Below are 17,844 nucleotides of genomic sequence, written 5' to 3'. Positions count from 1 at the left end.
CCAGCAAGTCTTAGATTTAACATGATAGGAAACATTTTGCTCATAGTCTTTCTTTTCATACAATCTCAGTTTCCCTTCTAAACCCCTTCTCTTTTTTTCTTTCTCATGAGTATGTTTGTGTGTTGGTTTTCTTGTGAGAGAAGAAAAAGTCTGCACACTAGATTATGCTCCCATAAATATTTCATACAATTACCATCAAGGAGGTTCTTTTGTATCGTCTCTTGTCCAGCGCCTTGTTTTTTGTCATCTGGATGTGTGTGCTTTTGTGAACTTTTTGGTTTTCTTGTACACCTTTGCTTGATATACAGTACACTGTATATGAAATAGTTGTATTAATGACAGAAAATGCTGCACATTAATTTTGTGATATTGAAATGAATACATCACAAAAAGAAGTATTTAAGGAACATTAAACTGAGTACTGACCTTTAAATTAGAAAAAAAAAATTTAAAGAAACAAACTCGATAAATAATGTATATGTCATCTATCTATCCCGATGTATGTATAATGATAAAGAAAATTATATTAGTATATAATTACATCATACATATTTATCCTGTATTAATAATTAATAAATTAATGAAATTTATTACATAGAATTTATTTTTGACATCAACAGATTATTTACCACTATTTTTTTAAATGTTGTTTATGTTGTTGATTCTTGAGAAACATGTGCAGATTTGTGCATGTTGGTTTAACACTTTGTACAGAACCATATTTTTGCTGTTACACGTCAACTGATGAACCATAAATTAAATATGTCTAAGAAAACTAGAAAGAAAAAGACGGTGTTTAGACCTAAAACACACCTTAACCTCACCTAACAAAAATCTCAGAACAGAATCTCAGAGTTTCAGCTGTCCAGTTCCCTGACCCCAGAGGCCCCCCTAACAGTAAACTACGTTTGTATAACTTTATTTTATATGTAAGTGTGTAAGTGTATGTGTTTGCATGGGTGTATGTACAGTATATATGTATACTATTACTACTAATAATAATGATTATAATTATTATTATTACACTCCACTCATCAACCTACCTCCTTCTTAAAAGTCAAAGAAAAAAACATGTAAAAACTAAAAAAAAAAAAAAAATTTTAAAGTTTGTTGAGCTAGAAATTTGGTTTGTTCTAACCTATTTGTGCTTATTCATGACATATGATAAATAACATCATACCAAAAACAATTTGTTACTAGCATATATGACTTTTATTTGTATGTATTTATTTTACATTTGTATAAGTTAACTGAATTAATTAGGCCTAATTTCAAACAAAGGTCGACAGTTTCCACCCGGAGGCCAAAACCGGATGTACCAAAGTACAGGTGTGTTGCAGTCAGACCGGTCCGGGTGAGTAAGTGGGTGAAAGGTCCAGCAGTGAGGAGCGACAGCAGCTCACAGTCTCAGCGTCAGTCCAACAGGTAACATGCTGTTTATCGTCCTCTTTAAGTTCATCTTTCGCCGTGTTTGAGTTTATTTCCGGTGTGGGTTTCATTCAGTCTGCTGTGTTTTTGTTCCCGCAGAGCGGAAAGTAAAAATGTCCAAACAGCCGCAGCCGATCAGTCCGATGAAGAACTTCTTCGCCGGAGGATTTGGAGGCATCTGTCTCGTCTTCGCCGGACATCCACTGGACACCATTAAGGTGATAAACGCACCGTGTGTGTCTCGTTTATACACGTCTTTGCATTGGGACACAGTCACGAGAGTGCAGCCGGGGACACTGCAGACAGCTCAGCCAGAGACAAGAGACAAACATGTGTGAGAGTCAGCTGAGTGGAACAAACACTCCTGTAGGTACATTAATGCTGCAGCACTTTGACCCACATTCACTCTGTGACATGAGTCAGCTCACCGCTGCAGCTGTGGCCTCCTACACACACACACACACACACCTGAGAATATTTACATCTACAGTAATAATACATAATAGATACATAATATAATAATAATACATAATAACATAGTTTTCTTGACATTTTTCCCTAGTTTGTTTTTTTTTGAGGGGGGGGGGGGGGTCAGGTTGTTTTTTCATCTCCTACTAGAAAATTTATTGCAGTGCCGGGCATTTCATGCTAAGTTGTGGACTGCACATTTTTCTTATGTTTTTGGAAGAAATCAAACCAATTTACTCGGGTTTCAGAGTTAAACACTGAAGTGTCGATCCAGGTTTCAAAGAGGTTAACCCTTTTGAAATCGGAGCATATTGGTTTGTTTTCTTAAGAAACATGAGGTAAAGGCACTGACCAACTTGTCACGAAATGAATAAAAGGTGATGAAGAAGCTGACCTGAAGATGACTTGAAAATTAGTTTTAAAAAAGTAGGAGAATGTAATTTGATTTATTTTTTTTTTACAAATTAGGGAAAAATGTCCAGAGAACTTTATATATTTAAAATTATCTTACAGAAAAAAAACTTTTTGTTAGGTCATTTTCTTGTTTATTATTATTTTTGACAAATAATTTTTTATTTTTTAAGGTAATTTTCTTGTAGCTTTTTACAAATTTCTTGCTATTTTTTGGGCTATGTGTTGTTAAGTTGCTCATTTTCTTTCCCAGATGTTTTTGAAAGAAATCAAAACAAAGTGGTTCAAGTTGCAAAGGTTAATAGAGCTTAACCGATTAATCAGACAAGTTTTCAATAGTAGCTCATGTCAGATAATATACAGTATATATATTTATAAAAAACTAAAACACTGCAGTTCAGAAAGGCCAAATATGTATCGAGGTAGTTTGTTGCGTTTATTTTTTTAACTATAAACTTTTAATTTACTCCTCGGTCACAGTTATTTAACCCTGCATCTTTTGGCCTCAGTAACACAGTAACATGCTGTTACGTAATCTTAACACCACATAAGTCATTAAGGTGAACAAAGCAGGTAAACAGCTGCTTATTTACACATCAAGCAAACACACAACTACATTTGCATTTATTGGGAGTCGTGTTTCTGGCTTCAAAGCAAATTAAGTCCAGCATTTACTCTCAATATTGGACCTTTTCACAGTTTGGCTTGTTGATGTTCAAACTCAGCCTGAAGCTGCTGATGTCACACTCGTATATGAATCTGACTTTCAGGGTGCTAAAAGTGACGTCCAGACTGGGATGTGAGACACTTGTCATTTTGTCCATTACATGTTACTAGCACCAGAATTACTAGTTGTTTAAATTTATTATTAAAAGTGTTATTATTTCAAAACAAAAAATGATAAATTATAATATTAAATTATCGGTATAGGTATGTTTCCTAAAGATTTATTGTCCTAAATCATATAGTTTTCAATAATTGTTAATTGTCGTGGTGTGGTGTTGCGTTGTTTTAGTGTCATTGTCATGTTTTGGAGAAAGAAGAGCAATGTTCAAAATGCACAGTGCCACACATTTCAGCAGCATTTAAGATATGAGTTGATTATTGAAAATGGGAATAAAGGTTTCAAACGACTCTTATAAAAAACACAATATTTTTTTCTGTCCATAGATAAATGTTCTTTATTGATCTCAAATTGGGTAATTCTTTTGTTACTGCAGCAGGTTCATCAGGGATTGCACGGGAGCTGTAAAAACACCACGATACACATCTCTAGGTAGAAGAAGCAAAAAATATAGATCAAAAGAAAAAATAAACCGTAGCATATTCTATAAGAATAAGCTATATATCTATAGACTATACAATATAAACAATATACTATAATATACCATAAATATGCTAATATATAGGGGCGTCTGGTGGCAAAAATGTGCAAAAAAAATCTTAAAAAAAAAAAAATATGCTAATATAAAAAAAACAAAAATACTAAAACTATCCATACGACAATATCCTAACAGTATTCAAATAAAACTGTTGTGTGCTAATTTGTTTAAGATGTAGTTATAAAATGCAAATTTTTAATCTTATGGATCAAATGTACTCAGTTCAGACTATTTTCAGATTGTTTTCTTACTTTTAAACGAGACGATTAGTCTTAAGTTTTAACTTCCTGTTTAAAATTTGTTGTTTGCTCCAGACTGCTGTCGCTGTAAAGCCTTATTCTGTTTGTGTGTGTGTGTGTGTGTGTGTGTGTGTGTGTGTGTGTGTGTGTGTGTGTGTGTGTGTGTGTGTGTGTGTGTGTGTGTGTGTGTGTGCGCACGCAAGGTCAATACAAACTCGTGGTTTTTTTTGTCTCTCTCAGGTGCGTTTACAAACTCAGCCCTTACCCAAACCTGGAGAGAGTGCCCTGTATGCTGGAACCCTAGATTGTTTTAAAAAGACCTTAGCCAAAGAGGTGAGGAAAACATGCTGCGAAACATTCGCTGAAATATCTTTCTGTCCATCGTCGTGCTGATGTTTCCCCGTCATCTTCTTCCCTCACAGGGTGTGAAAGGACTCTATAAAGGCATGGCGGCCCCGATCATCGGAGTCACACCCATGTTTGCTATCTGTTTCTTAGGATTTGGAGTGGGCAAGAAACTACAACAGAAACACCCCAATGATATCCTCACGTAGGTGACTGCTCTGTCGTAGATGGTCACACCGCTCACTCACGCGGGTTATAATATGTATGTGCTCTGTCTCCTGCAGGTATCCACAGCTGTTTGCTGCAGGAATGTTGTCTGGTGTTTTTACCACAGTCATCATGACTCCTGGAGAACGCATCAAATGCCTCCTGCAGGTCAGAGGTCATGTGTATCTACAGATATACCGGATCTGATATATGTGACCTGCACCGCTGAGGAACAGACTCTGCATACCAAATGACATGATACTGAGTGTGATATAATGTCAATGTGTGTGTGTGTGTGTGTTTCTGTGTGTGCAGATCCAGGCATCATCAGGAGAGGTGAAGTATGCGGGACCCATGGACTGTGTCAAACAGCTGTACAAAGAGTCCGGGATCAGAGGAATCTACAGAGGCACCGCTCTGACTCTCATGAGAGGTAGGCCTCAGCAAATAATCGATACTGTATTTATATCTTGAAATAAGCAAGCCAGTCTCCAGAAAAAAAGTTGGTGTTATATATGTTTGCAAACCACAGATATGTTACATTTCTACGCTATTGTGTGCAGATACATCAAAACTTTACGTTTCAACAACACAGTGGTTAACGTGTGGTTAGGTTTACCACAAATGCCACATTTATAGTTGGGAAAGATCATATTTTGGCTTAAGATATCTGAATTTGGTCGAACAGTCCCACCTGAAAACACAGTGGTCACCATCACGGCCCCCCACAGGACACAGGCTCTAATCCAGCCCCAGAGTCTGAAAACATTAATGTTAAGCTAAATCAGTTTTTATGTGTTACATTAACGCACACTGGACTGGATTTCTGTACACTGCACACTGCAGGTCAACTTAATTCTTTAGACTTAAGATATTTGCATTGTAACTCTACTTCCAAAAAACTGTACAATCCCTCCATTGCACCTTTTGTATATACATTTTGTGTTCTTTATATTATATTTTATCATTTTATATATTTAAATTGCTTCTATATTATTTATCTTATGTCCTATTCTATTTAAATTTACTATTTTTATTCTACCTTTATGTTATTTTGTTTTGCACCAAAATACCAAGTCACATTTCTTGTATATGTAAACGTATTTGGCAATAAAACCAGATTCTGATTCCAGAAACACATTGATTGATCCCTAAAAAAAAAAAAACAACATTTGCTGTTTGAAAAGGTTAAAAACAACTGGTTTTGTTGTTTGTTGGTCTCACACATTGGTATGTAGCCACAGGCGTCTCGCCGCGTGAAGTCTGATGTCACTTAAAACGGCGTCAGTTGGGGCTGAAGACTTAAAAAATGAGAAAGATTTTGGGGTGTGGAGCTAGAAGGAACTGAGCTTACCAGACCTCTCTAGCCTGCTCCTCATCTCTGCCTGAGGCGAACAGCTCAAGGTCACATTAGCTGCTACTTACATGACACACCTGATGCTCCAAAGGACGTGTCAGCCAGGTTTTGTGTGTGTATGTGTACATATATATATATATATATATATATATATATATATATATATATATATGTATAGTGACATCTGCCATGAGCTGCATAGAGTGCATTGAGAGGGGACCCCTATTAACTTTGTGCCCGTCTCTCTAACAGTTTGGTTATAACTTTAAAACACAAGTATACTAACCTACAACGTCATCCTCTTAACAGGACTTTGAATGAAAAAAAGCAAAATATTTCTGCAGCATTTTTTTCTTTTTTGTTTTCCTTCATGATTCTGACGTTCTTAGAGTTTGTGTATGTGTCTCGTATCGTCGTCCTCATCCAGCATTAACTTGTGGCCACTGCTAGTTTTCTTGAGGTTGTTTATTATTTATTTATTTATTTGATGGTTTAAAATACAGAGACAATGCACATTTCTAAACATTACTGTAAATATGCCGGTTTAGCCAAGTTGGCTAATTTTCGATCGTAGTCTCTGGGGCAGGTGACATGAGCACGATAATAATTAAAATGCATTAAAAACAGCACTATGCCTACTTATGAGAAACATCGCACACAATACATTACAATACATTACAGCACATGCAATAAAATACAAATGTTTCAGAGAAAATGGTCACACACTTGACCATCTATGAACCATATTATGTTGTCATGATTTTTAATGTCTTCAGTATTGCCCTGACAAGCTGCTTCAGTTGAAGCACGGGTATTTTGGAGTTTAAGAGTTCAGTTATTTTTTCTCAGGTGCTTTAAAGAGGTTTTAACCTGATGACTGCCAGACATCTGGGTGAATAGCTGTTTGACATGCAGTCTAATAGCACCCACGTTTGTAATAGTTTTTCTGGCCAGTGGTGTCGCAGTGGGGGAGAAAGTGGGATTATTGGTAATTTTGTATGTATTTTATTTTATTTAGTCAATAGTGCCATAACAACAATAAAAATGGCTGAATGAATTAATTGAAAGACTAAACTTTGTATAAAATAAAAAGGAGGCCTCTCTCACCCCTTAAAGGCACAAAATGGTTTAGTCCACCCTAGCACCAGGATTTGTCTCAAACATAGTTAAAGCTGAGTGAGTGACTGCTCTTGCTGCTGGAACACCAGTGTATGCTATCATGTCTTTCCCCAAGAAAGGGAAATTAGGGTTCCAAAAAAGAAGAGAAAAGGTAACGAAAGCAAACTGACAAAAAAACGGTTAAAAAATAAAATAGAAAGAGAGGAAGGGCAGGGAGGCCCACACAGACCACTTATACATAGGGCCCAGAATTTAGTCCCTCACTCCCATGAGCCGTGACTAAAATACTTGTGAGATAATTTTCTCAAAGTGTTATTATTATTTTGTCTACCCTGTTGCAGGTTTATTATCACAGCGTCTCAGTTAATGCGTCTGCATGTATCAAGGACAACATGTTATGTATGTATCCGTCATCTGATGAGATTAACTCTGTAACATTTTAAATTCATATTAAACCTTTTATATATTCTGTCAGAGGAAGTAAAGTACTGTCGGTTTGCATCGAAATATTCACGTGTATCCATTTATTTATTGATCAGTTACTTCTATTTCACATGTTATGGAGGTTTTGGAGCAGCTGAAGAGACTGCTTTTATCGTTTTGTCACTCAGATGTTCCAGCCAGCGGCATGTACTTCACATCCTACGAGTGGTTGAAGAACCTCCTCACACCAGCAGGAAAAAGGTGAATATTTGTTCTATCTTCATGGTATTTACAACTGCCTGTTAAATTGTTCAAAAGCGGTTGGACCTGTTTACCGGATGGACCTGTTGTCTTCTCCCTGCAGCCAGAATGAGCTCAGCGTCCCCAGTGTGCTGTTTGCTGGGGGGATGGCTGGAATCTTTAACTGGGCGGTTGCAATTCCAGCGGATGTACTCAAGTCTCGTTTCCAAACAGGTTTGTTTTTTAGATGCCACAAATGTTTGAAAATGTCGAGTTCACAGGCTGCTTCTACATCTTTTTGCCAGCTGTGTTTTGATTTTTAAAATGTCTCTTATATTAAATTCCATGTGGCAGTAAAGAGGTCTTAATTAAACGTAGGATACTGAGGCGACTCGAGGAAAGTTCGGTCTTTGTGAAGATTCTCCATCATAAAAGTAGTACGACATATAGAAGTACATTGTTAATGGAAACTGGGTTTAAGGGAGAGGTAAAAATTCCCAGCTGTCTGCACCAGCCCTAATGACCAAAGAAGCCTCTGATGAGTTATGATCACCTCTACGAGAGTAAAACAAGTCTAGTTGACTCTGTCTTTACCTTGTCCACATGATGAAGATAACTTTTTCTTCAGGTTTGTTCTTAAAATGTGTCTACTATGTCTCTCCTGCAGCTCCTGAAGGGAAATATCCCAACGGCTTTCGGGATGTACTGCGGGAGCTGATCAGAGAGGAGGGAGTGGGCTCTCTGTATAAAGGCTTCAATGCTGTCATGCTCAGAGCTTTCCCTGCAAACGCAGTGAGTGCACTTTACTTATTCTTCAGCTTCAGTAACTCTGTGATTTGGACACCAAGCAGTGTTCAGCTTTAGAAGGAGAGAAAAAAATGTGGTCATAAATATAAAGTTTGTTTATTTGTCATTTCCACGTATAATGGTGCCAACACAAAAAACACGAAACACAGCAGAGTCACAAACATCGTAAATAAGAAAAAAGAGAAGTACTTCAACGAATGAAAAACAGCTGAATAAAACAGTGAGATTATTTCCCAATGTTGGCAGTCAATATTATGATGGAATAACAGTTATTGTAAATATACTGCATATCAATATGAATGTAAATATAAATAATAGTGTACAACTAAATTATAACAACTTGAGGTATATCAAGCAGGATAAATGGTACAGTGGAAATTTAAAAAAAAAGATTCTTGCTGATTCTATATGATTAATAAATATGCAATGAAAATCAGTATTGTCATTAGGATATGGTAGATACTGGAAAAATGACGAACAAAAACAAACTACAACGATGTTATGGTAGAGATCAGATGGCGTCACTACACTGATCTGCAATAAGAGCAATTTAAAGAAGTTTTTTTTTTTTTTCGTAAGAGCAAAACTACAGCTATAGACTAAAAATGTATCATCCAAACACACAGTATATTTTAACATTTTGGCACAATCCATCTTGTGAGGGGAAAGGGTAACAATATAAACACCAGGTGTTTAACTGTGCATTTAACTAAGAAAATAAGGGTTACTGTGAACAACAAAAGGTGAGGCAAAACTATAACGGAGCGATGTTAAAACCCATCACTGTCACAAAATAAAGAGTTTATTCTTTGTGTGTTTTCTTCCAGGCTTGTTTCTTAGGCTTTGAGCTTGCAATGAAGTTCCTGAACTGGATAGCACCAAACCTGTGATGAAGGCTCAGTGTCGCCTTGTATGTGAATCCCAGGAACAGAACTGCTTTAACACAAAGAAGTTGTGAGCAGTACGCACACACACACACACACACACACACACACACACACACACACACACACACACTGAATCACAAAGAGATTTTATCAGTTTTCCAATAACGTGCTTATTATCTTTGAAACCTTGTGGTACTGTAGAGCACACGGATCATTCAGACCTGCGGAGGGTTCAGAGCAGACCAGTACACACACACACACACAGTCAAATGTTCTCACTCCTTTTAATTTTACTTGTTTTCTTTAAATTGTGTTATTTTTATATGAGAAAAGGAGTGACGAGAACATGCCGTGCCTTACCTTCTGTTATCTGCGAGCAGGTGTACATATCAGGGACAAGGTGCATTATGTTGAACTGTGTGTGTGTTTAGTCTCTCAGCAATACACGCCTTTCGGACTGTCTGCTTCCTGTCCGTCGCCCTCCACTCAGTGACCACCAATGCTCGATAAACTTTCTGTTTGTGTTAAATGTGAAATTATGAGAGTAGTCATAATGACATTGATTGAACAGTATGTGAATGTCAACATGTAAAGAAATAAAAAATAGAATCCATATTTAGAAATTCGACTGTAATGCACTGTTTTCTAAATCAGCTTTTAATTTTGGATTTACTGTCATAAAAAGTAGATGCCTTGATTGTCTGTGCTTATTCACACAACTGCACCAAAGGATGACATTGAACTGAATTTAAATAATTCGTACAAAAGAAAAAAACTCAAAAGAAATTAAAATAGAAAAAAAAAACAAAAAACTGACCACCAGATTTTAATCAGGTTATTGCTGAGTCTAAGTAGATGTTAAGTAGAAATTTAAGGAAATTCCCTCAAGGTGCTCTTGAGATATTGCATTCACAAGAATGAGATGTAAGGTCATGGTGACCTTGATCTTTGACCACCAAAATCGAATCAGTTCATCTTTAAGTCCAAGCGGATATTTGTGCCCTTTTTAGAAAAAAAATCCCTCCTTTTTGATAAAACAGGTTCACAAGATGAGGTCACAGTGACCTTGATATTTGTGCCACCAAAAGTTATTCAGTTCATTGTTAAGTTCAAGTTAACATTGGTGCCAAATTTGAAAAAAAAAATCCCCAAAGGTTTTTTTGAGATATTGTGCCGAAATTAGTCAGTAGAACCATTTATTCTCTCCATCATAAAGATGTAACAGATACATCATTTTCAATCATTCATCCGTTGAAGGTATTTCTAGTAATGGCTTCTACTTGCAACATTTAAAATATAAAATAGCTAAAACCCCATCTCCAAAAAGGTTTGGATGCTGTGTAAAACATAAATAAAAACAGAATGCAATGATTTTTGACAAACAGTGGGGAAAGTATTTTACATGTCAATTTTATTTCATTACATTACATTTCTAATGCAGCTATTCACATAAAATGTACACCAGACTAAACTAAAACAGAAGTAACATTTTCTTCCAAAGAAATGATGTGCAATAAAGTGGAATGACACAAAAAAAAAATATTGAACACATCAACTGAAATTTATTGTAATTATTGGAGAAACCTTTATTAGCAATTCCAGCTTTAAGATACTTCCTGGATGAAAAACTAATATTTCCAGGGTTGGAAATTACCTAAAAATCTACCAGCCACCCAACAGATCACCATTGTTTATTTTGGCTGGTGTGTGAAGCAAATCTAGCAGCCTCTTGCATATTTTAACCCGTATTTGGCTGTTGTCACATGCATTTTTTAGATAATCTGTTAAACATCTGTAGAATAAAAAAAAAAAACAATTGAATCTCAACTAATTACCTGTTGAAATGTTACAAATACTCTACAAACTATCAGTAGTTGGACTATACAAAGAAAGTGTTAACCACTCTCTCTTTCCTATTTTAGTCATTTTTGGTTTGTTGTAGACCACTATAAAGTTTTGAGATGGTTTTATAGTTTAATTTAAAAACATTTGCTTCTGTAAGAATTCTCTTGTGCTCGTTTTTAAACGTATCTGTCGGATACTGTCTGCTTCTGCTGCTCTCTTAACACCAGCCTGACTTCTAGGATAAACAGTTAAAAGTCTCTCTCTCTCTTCTGTTTCTTTGCCAAATCATCAAGTTCTGAGTCATAATCCATCGGACAGCCTTTAATTACATCTGATGTGAAAAGTCCTGGTCAATACTTTCCGACAGGCTGTGCTAAATAAAGAAATCAATACGCTGCTGAAATGTTAGAGAGAGGAGGAGGAGTCCGTTTGCTCTGTACAGAAGTATGCTTTTCATAACTGTGGGACAAACTGATGCTCAGATTTACAATTTAAAACCAAAAAAGATTAGTGAAATTTAGAGTAGTGGTTTAGTGGTAGTGGTACTTGTGATCGATCTAAGCCTTGACCTCTTAACCTGTGCGATGAGTAACGTGGAGATACCAGCTGGTTTAAAAGAGCTGCTGCAAGGATACACAGTGGAGGTGCTTCGCCGCAGGCCGCCTGATTTGGTTGAATTTGCGGTGCAGCATTTTACGCGAATTCTGGAGGGTCAAAGAAAAGACCAAAGGGCCAAGAAACGCAGCACCAAACCTGCACGGAAAGGAGTGACCTTTGAGACAAAGTCAAATAAAACCAACAAGGACAAAGAGGAAGAGGAGGAGGAGGAAGACACTGTTAGTGAGTATTGTTACATCATTTTGTACTTGTTTTCTACTCCATGTTCTCCAAATGAAAGATGTAACCTTAAGAAATACCATTTTGTGTGTTTTTTTGGGGGGGGGTTCAAACCTCAAAAGCTTCATACAGTCAAAATCACACAAAAGACATGGAGAGTGAAATTTGGAAGCTCCAAAAAATGTATTGATGCAAAGTTTTGACCTACAAGGTCACGGGCAGGCAAACATCCATATATACAAAAAGCTGGCAAAAAAACATGATCTTAAGCAATTCACTGTGCATATAAAATATGCAAAAAATCTACAAGTTACAGAGATGAGAAGAAACGGCGTCACACACACGTCACAGGAACTGTAACAAAGCACGATGACCTCCCTTATGTAATCTAGTTTCATACATTCACCTCTGTCTCTCTGCAGAGTGCACCACCGGTAAATACAGCCGCAGAGTTTCAGGTCAGTAACTGGAACAATATGTGTGATGAATTTGTAATTCATGTTGACCCTGGAACAGTAGTTTCATTTGTTTGTCATGCTGCAGTGTGTGCAGAGGCGTACAACCCCGATGACGACGAGGACGATGACTCAGAGCCTCGGGTTGTGCATCCCAAAACAGACGAGCAGCGCCGCAGACTTCAGGATGCGTGCAGAGATATTTTGCTGTTTAAAACACTGGAGCAGGTACAGCACGGGTTGTCCTTCTGATGATGACTGTTTAACAGACACATACACACACACACACACACACACACACACACAGTTGCGTTTCAATCACTTTAGAGGACATTACATTGACTTACATTTATTTTCTGGAAAATTACTCTAAACCAAACCTAAACTTAAACTAGACTCAAACCTAATCTTACCCCAACTTTATCCAAAATCTCCAAGCTAAACTTGAATGATTTACATTATGGGGACTAACACATGTACAAATAAATAATCCAAATAAAATTTGTGAATACTCATCCATATCTTCAGTGGTGGAAGAAGTATTCAAAACTTTTTTTAAGTAATAGCAGTGATACCTCGATGTTAAAATGTTCTTTAACATGCACAATTACTGCATTCATATTGCACTCAAGTAAAAGTATAAAGGTATCGGCATCAAATAAACTTTAAGTATCAAAAGTAAGAGTACGTATCATGCAGAATGGCCCATTTGAGAAACATCACTGAAGTATTATTAGTGAAGAATAAATGTGTTTGTCACTGTAATGTTGTAGCTGGTCAAAGTGGGGCTTATTTTATTTGCCAAATATTGTGCTGATCTTAACCTATAATAATAATAATTTATCATTATTTATTAGTTTAGTTTTATTTCGTCATCTAAATCTGCAAAGTAACTACTAACTTAAGTTACAATGTTTTCCTTTAGGATTTATTGAAGTATAGAAGTATAAAGTAGCAGAAAGTTATATACTCAAGTACAGTACCTCAAAATTGTACTTACTTACTTATATGTACAGCACTTGAAGGGAGCTATTCAAATAAACTTTCATCATCTAATGTCCTGCAGGAGCAGTTCTCTGAGGTTTTGGACGGCATGTTCGAGGTGTTGGTCAAACCTCAGGAACACATCATAGACCAAGGAGACGATGGAGACAATTTCTACGTCATAGAGAAGTGAGTGACAGATTTCAATTTTTTTTATTCCTCGATGACATTGTGTCACTCTTACAACTACTTCTACTCCTCATGTGTAATTTATCCTCTCCAGGGGTGTTTATGATATTTTGGTGGAGAAGGACGGAGTGAGTGTGTGTGTTGGAAAGTATGACAACAAGGGCAGTTTTGGTGAGTTGGCTCTCATGTACAACACGCCGCGGGCTGCCACAATCGTTGCAACACAGGAAGGCGCCCTGTGGGGCCTGGTGAGTCCACCAAACCAATGATGATGATCTCGAATAAAAGGTGAAAGTGAAGCTAAAAAAAACCACTTATGCATGTTTTGTTTGGTGCTCTTTTAGGATCGAGCCACATTTCACAGACTGATTGTTAGAAATAATGCAAAGAAGAGGAGGATGTATGAGGCCTTCATCGAGTGTGTTCCTCTTCTGAAGTTTCTTGAGGTTTGAATTAGAAACCCAAACAAGATTATTGTAAAATTGGTGGATATATAGTCATTTTTAGGTCTGTCAACGGTGTCTTTGTTGCTTCTTTTCACAAGCTCTCTGAGAGGATGAAGATTGTAGATGTTTTGGGAGCACGAGTATTCAAAGATGGAGAGCTCATTATAATGCAGGTACAGTATACGGACATTTGTCCCCAAAATCTTTGCCTGCCTTTGTGTTAATCAGTAACAGCTTTGACTTTATAAATGTGGTGTTTCTGCTGCTTTTTTTTTCTATCTGTAGGGGGAGGAGGCCGACTGTTTCTACATTGTGGAATCAGGAGAGGTGAAGATCATGATAAAAAGCAAAGTGAGTGTGTCCAATATTATCACTGAATATTTGTAGTTGCCCCTTTGAAATGAAACTATACTCACAGGTTCTTCTATGTCTGTTACAGACGAAGGCAGACCAGCAGGATAACGCAGAGGTTGAGGTGGCTCGCTGCTCCAGAGGGCAGTATTTTGGGGAGCTGGCACTGGTTACCAACAAACCTCGCGCAGCATCAGTTTATGCTGTTGGAGAAACCAAATGTTTAGGTAAGACACCAGTGTTTGTAGTTCTTTGTGTCAGGAGTAACAGCACATTAATTTTTTGCAACTCATTTTCACCTCAAAGAGACTGGCTGAATACGGGACTCTGGTGCTGTTGAAAGTACGAGGGGTGGTGCTGAAGGCCAAAATGGGATGTAGCAGACACAAGAGCAAACACAGTAACTTATTAAAGCTGCAAGCAGTGATGAAAGGGCCCTCGCACCCTCATGTATGTTGCGGTACTGGTGAACTCCAGCTAAAGCGGTCGTTCGTTTCTGTTCGTTTGGATAATGCACGCAGAGAGTTTGGACCCTTGAGTGAGATATTTGACATGATGTAGTACTTCCAGAGCCCACTAGATATAAATTCCACATCATCTTGATGTACGTCATTTGTAGACCAAACCATGAAAATTTTGTGTAAATTAATTACTTAATTAATATTAAAACAGAGACGGCTAGGTGCTCGGGCCCTAGTAATCCATTTTTATCAGGTGTTCCTGTGTTTTAACAACATAAACAGCCAGGATCAAGAGGCACAGAACCCTGGGATTTTTCCATGGGATTTTGGATCATTGCAGAAAGTAAGCTCAGCAGATGTTTATTGGGCAACTGCAGACCAGATTTCACTGCAGATGCGCTGCACCCCACTTGTGTGACGTAGTTTGAGACATTGACTTCTCATCTTTCCATCCTCCTTGGTTTCAACCAGGAAATTTTGGCTTCATATTTGTACAGTGGTATGAGGTGAATCTTTATTTACAGTCTGTTTGAGAAATGCAAGAATTGGTTTTTTTTAAACAAATAAAAAGTAAATAGGAGTGAGTAATTAATATAAAAATTATCCTCTTTTGGGCGAAGTCTTTCTTCAATTTAGGCTGGAACCCACCACAGCTGAGCCTAGCTCAGTCTCCTTCAGTATCACAGCTTTGCCAATTCTCACACTTGTCTTGTGATTTCCAGTTTGAGTTAAGCAGAGGGCAAAGACTAAAGCTGTGCAGTCTGCAATTAAGTTTCGTCGGAGGCAGAACAAACACATTGATTTTGTCCACTGATCCTCATGAATTAAATATCTTCCAAATATACAGTTTGTTTTCCTTTTAACCTTCTGTTCAACAACCTCAACCTTAACCTTAACCTTCAACAACAAAAGTTTATATATTGAAAAATACTCCATCTGCTGAGTTTGTAGTGGGCCCCAATAATTTTTATATTTAAATTTCAGGCTGTCTGTTACATGACCAATAATTTTTTCAATCAAAAATTATTAGTGCAAAAAATTCCACAGATAACAGGATCTTCATATACATTTTATTTCTTTCAGTAATTGACGTCCAGGCTTTTGAGCGTTTGCTGGGACCGTGTATGGACATCATGAAGAGGAACATTTCCCAGTATGAAGAGCAGCGGGTGGCTCTTTTTGGTTCCAGTTTAGATTTGCACTAGGACACATAATTTTTAAATGAAGCCGTGAACTCCCCTTTTAGGTAAATGTACTGTACAGCCTTCTGTTTTATATTCAGTAACATGTATTGTACTTCTCCAACTTTGTGTCAAAGTCCGTCTTATAGAAGCATAAAAATGAATGCAGCGGAACCAGAAATATCGTCTTTTTTTAGTCCATGCTTTTTTCTTGCTCGTCAAAAGCCTACTTTACCCATAATGTCACTTGACCACCAACAGCTCAGCTGGAGATTTAGGTGTGTTGTGCCATTATCTACGGGAGCATAATGCATTAACTTGAGGAAAATAATTAAGGGTTTCAAGCAATGGTTCTTGCTGCCCGAGCCCTATTGGTTTTGCTTAGATTTTTCTTCTTCTTCTTCCTCTTATTTATTTTTCTATGCTAAAAGTGTTTGAACACCAGAAATGGTCGACAATCACTCACCAAAAAAGCTGGTTACAAATTCCATCCACTACTTGGGCACAAAATAATACTCAATGTCCTCAAGGTGGCGCTGTAGCAATCAACTTAACTTTTCAGGAATAACCTCAAAAACCACAAAAAAATATTATACCACGTTAATCTCTTAATTCATCTGCACATTTGCTCTAATTGTCTTATGCTTTAAAATGTCAAACTTTACAGCTTTTTCTCAATTTTGTAGTCCCAGACCATTGGGGCATTCATCCTTTAACTGTAAAGGATAATGTACAGACATCACTCATATAAAGTTATCAAAGGAAGTTTGATATGTCTGTCCATTTTTAAAATATGTATTTTCAAACATTTGTGTTTAAGTTCAGTTTTACATAAATCAAAAATGGTGCAGGCAATTGTGAGAAAAGTTGTTGCACACATCCTTTGTCCGAGCTTCGCTAAGCCGTCTTGGGATATTTTGCCACTAGAGGGCGACACAAATACAAAAATTTCTTTCTGATAATCAGCCACAGGGATCCGTACGAAACTCAGTTTGCACCATCATGAGTCATAACTCAGTCAATGCTTAAGATTTGGTAATTGCATACAGTTGGTGCGACTCATTGAAATAAATAAACTTCAAAAAGTCATAATAAATCGCCAAGAGGACCTACAGAGCATCCACTGAATGATGACAGAAGTTTGCCTCACTGCATCCTATGGTCAAGTCAGAATACCATTGCTCTATATTTTCAAGAATATGTATCAATTAACATATATATCTCCACAAGTCTAAATTCAAATGCTACCAAATCTGACTCACTCTTAGCAGTTATCACATGTTTCAAATGTCATCTAATTTTGACCAAATGTCACCAGAATATTTAACAATACACCTGAAACCAGCAGAGTAATGAGATTTTTGTCAGAATTTTATAACCAATGCTTTGTCTGTTGTAAATGCTTTAAGCTTAAAAGGACAAAAAAATGCATTTGAAATATTATCGCCTCAAATAGTCCGAGGGTATGTAGGAAGTCATGTCTTCCTTGTGGCACAGTGAGTAAGCCACCTGCTCTATCTAAAGTATTTGACAAGACACCTGAAACCAGCAGGTTAATGTGTGATTTCTTTCAGGGTTGTATTCCCAACAGTAGGTGGGTTTCAATTAACCCTCAAATTGCATAAACTGAAATTGTGAATATAAAATACACATAACGGAAACACCTGAATTTAGAAAAAAAAAAAACATTTATCGCAAAAATGTTTTTACGCTCGCATGAGGTGATATTTCAGGCAATCCGAAGAAGCCATATTTTGCAAAACTGCAATAAAAACACTTTTT

At 37.0% G+C, this 17,844-nt stretch overlaps 2 protein-coding genes across 2 annotated transcripts; both read left to right on the top strand.

Moving 5' to 3' along the window:
• The first annotated feature begins 1,266 nt into the window (after positions 1-1,266).
• slc25a20 (solute carrier family 25 member 20) lies at positions 1,267-10,010 on the top strand. The gene is made up of 10 exons (XM_088088217.1): positions 1,267-1,425; positions 1,528-1,646; positions 4,169-4,261; positions 4,351-4,478; positions 4,558-4,648; positions 4,796-4,913; positions 7,568-7,640; positions 7,744-7,853; positions 8,287-8,411; positions 9,254-10,010. Exons 2-10 carry the CDS (start codon positions 1,542-1,544, stop codon positions 9,314-9,316), a joined length of 906 nt encoding a protein of 301 aa, XP_087944343.1. The 5' UTR covers positions 1,267-1,425; positions 1,528-1,541; the 3' UTR covers positions 9,317-10,010.
• Positions 10,011-10,150: 140 nt separating this feature from the next.
• On the top strand, positions 10,151-16,236 carry LOC121965595 (cAMP-dependent protein kinase type II-alpha regulatory subunit-like). Its single transcript, XM_088088210.1, has 10 exons — positions 10,151-11,998; positions 12,418-12,453; positions 12,539-12,678; positions 13,517-13,623; positions 13,718-13,871; positions 13,968-14,069; positions 14,168-14,242; positions 14,355-14,420; positions 14,509-14,647; positions 15,965-16,236. Exons 1-10 carry the CDS (start codon positions 11,743-11,745, stop codon positions 16,084-16,086), a joined length of 1,197 nt encoding a protein of 398 aa, XP_087944336.1. The 5' UTR covers positions 10,151-11,742; the 3' UTR covers positions 16,087-16,236.
• Positions 16,237-17,844: the final 1,608 nt, after the last annotated feature.

Source organism: Plectropomus leopardus, chromosome 2 (assembly GCF_026936395.1).
Source record: "Plectropomus leopardus strain MGB_pleo_1.0 chromosome 2, ASM2693639v1, whole genome shotgun sequence".
Classification (NCBI taxonomy): domain Eukaryota; kingdom Metazoa; phylum Chordata; class Actinopteri; order Perciformes; family Serranidae; genus Plectropomus; species Plectropomus leopardus.
The sequence above is the reverse complement of the archived record's forward strand: the minus strand, read 5'-3'. Positions and strand labels throughout refer to the sequence as shown.

Coding starts and splice junctions, on each gene's coding strand:
- slc25a20 (XM_088088217.1), top strand. CDS start 1,542: ATGTCCAAACAGCCGCAGCCGATCAGTCCGATGAAGAACTTCTTCGCC. Junction 4,262..4,350: donor AAAAGACCTTAGCCAAAGAG/GTGAGGAAAACA, acceptor CTTCCCTCACAG/GGTGTGAAAGGACTCTATAA. Junction 7,854..8,286: donor CAAGTCTCGTTTCCAAACAG/GTTTGTTTTTTA, acceptor TCTCTCCTGCAG/CTCCTGAAGGGAAATATCCC.
- LOC121965595 (XM_088088210.1), top strand. CDS start 11,743: ATGAGTAACGTGGAGATACCAGCTGGTTTAAAAGAGCTGCTGCAAGGA. Junction 12,679..13,516: donor TGTTTAAAACACTGGAGCAG/GTACAGCACGGG, acceptor AATGTCCTGCAG/GAGCAGTTCTCTGAGGTTTT. Junction 13,624..13,717: donor AATTTCTACGTCATAGAGAA/GTGAGTGACAGA, acceptor TATCCTCTCCAG/GGGTGTTTATGATATTTTGG.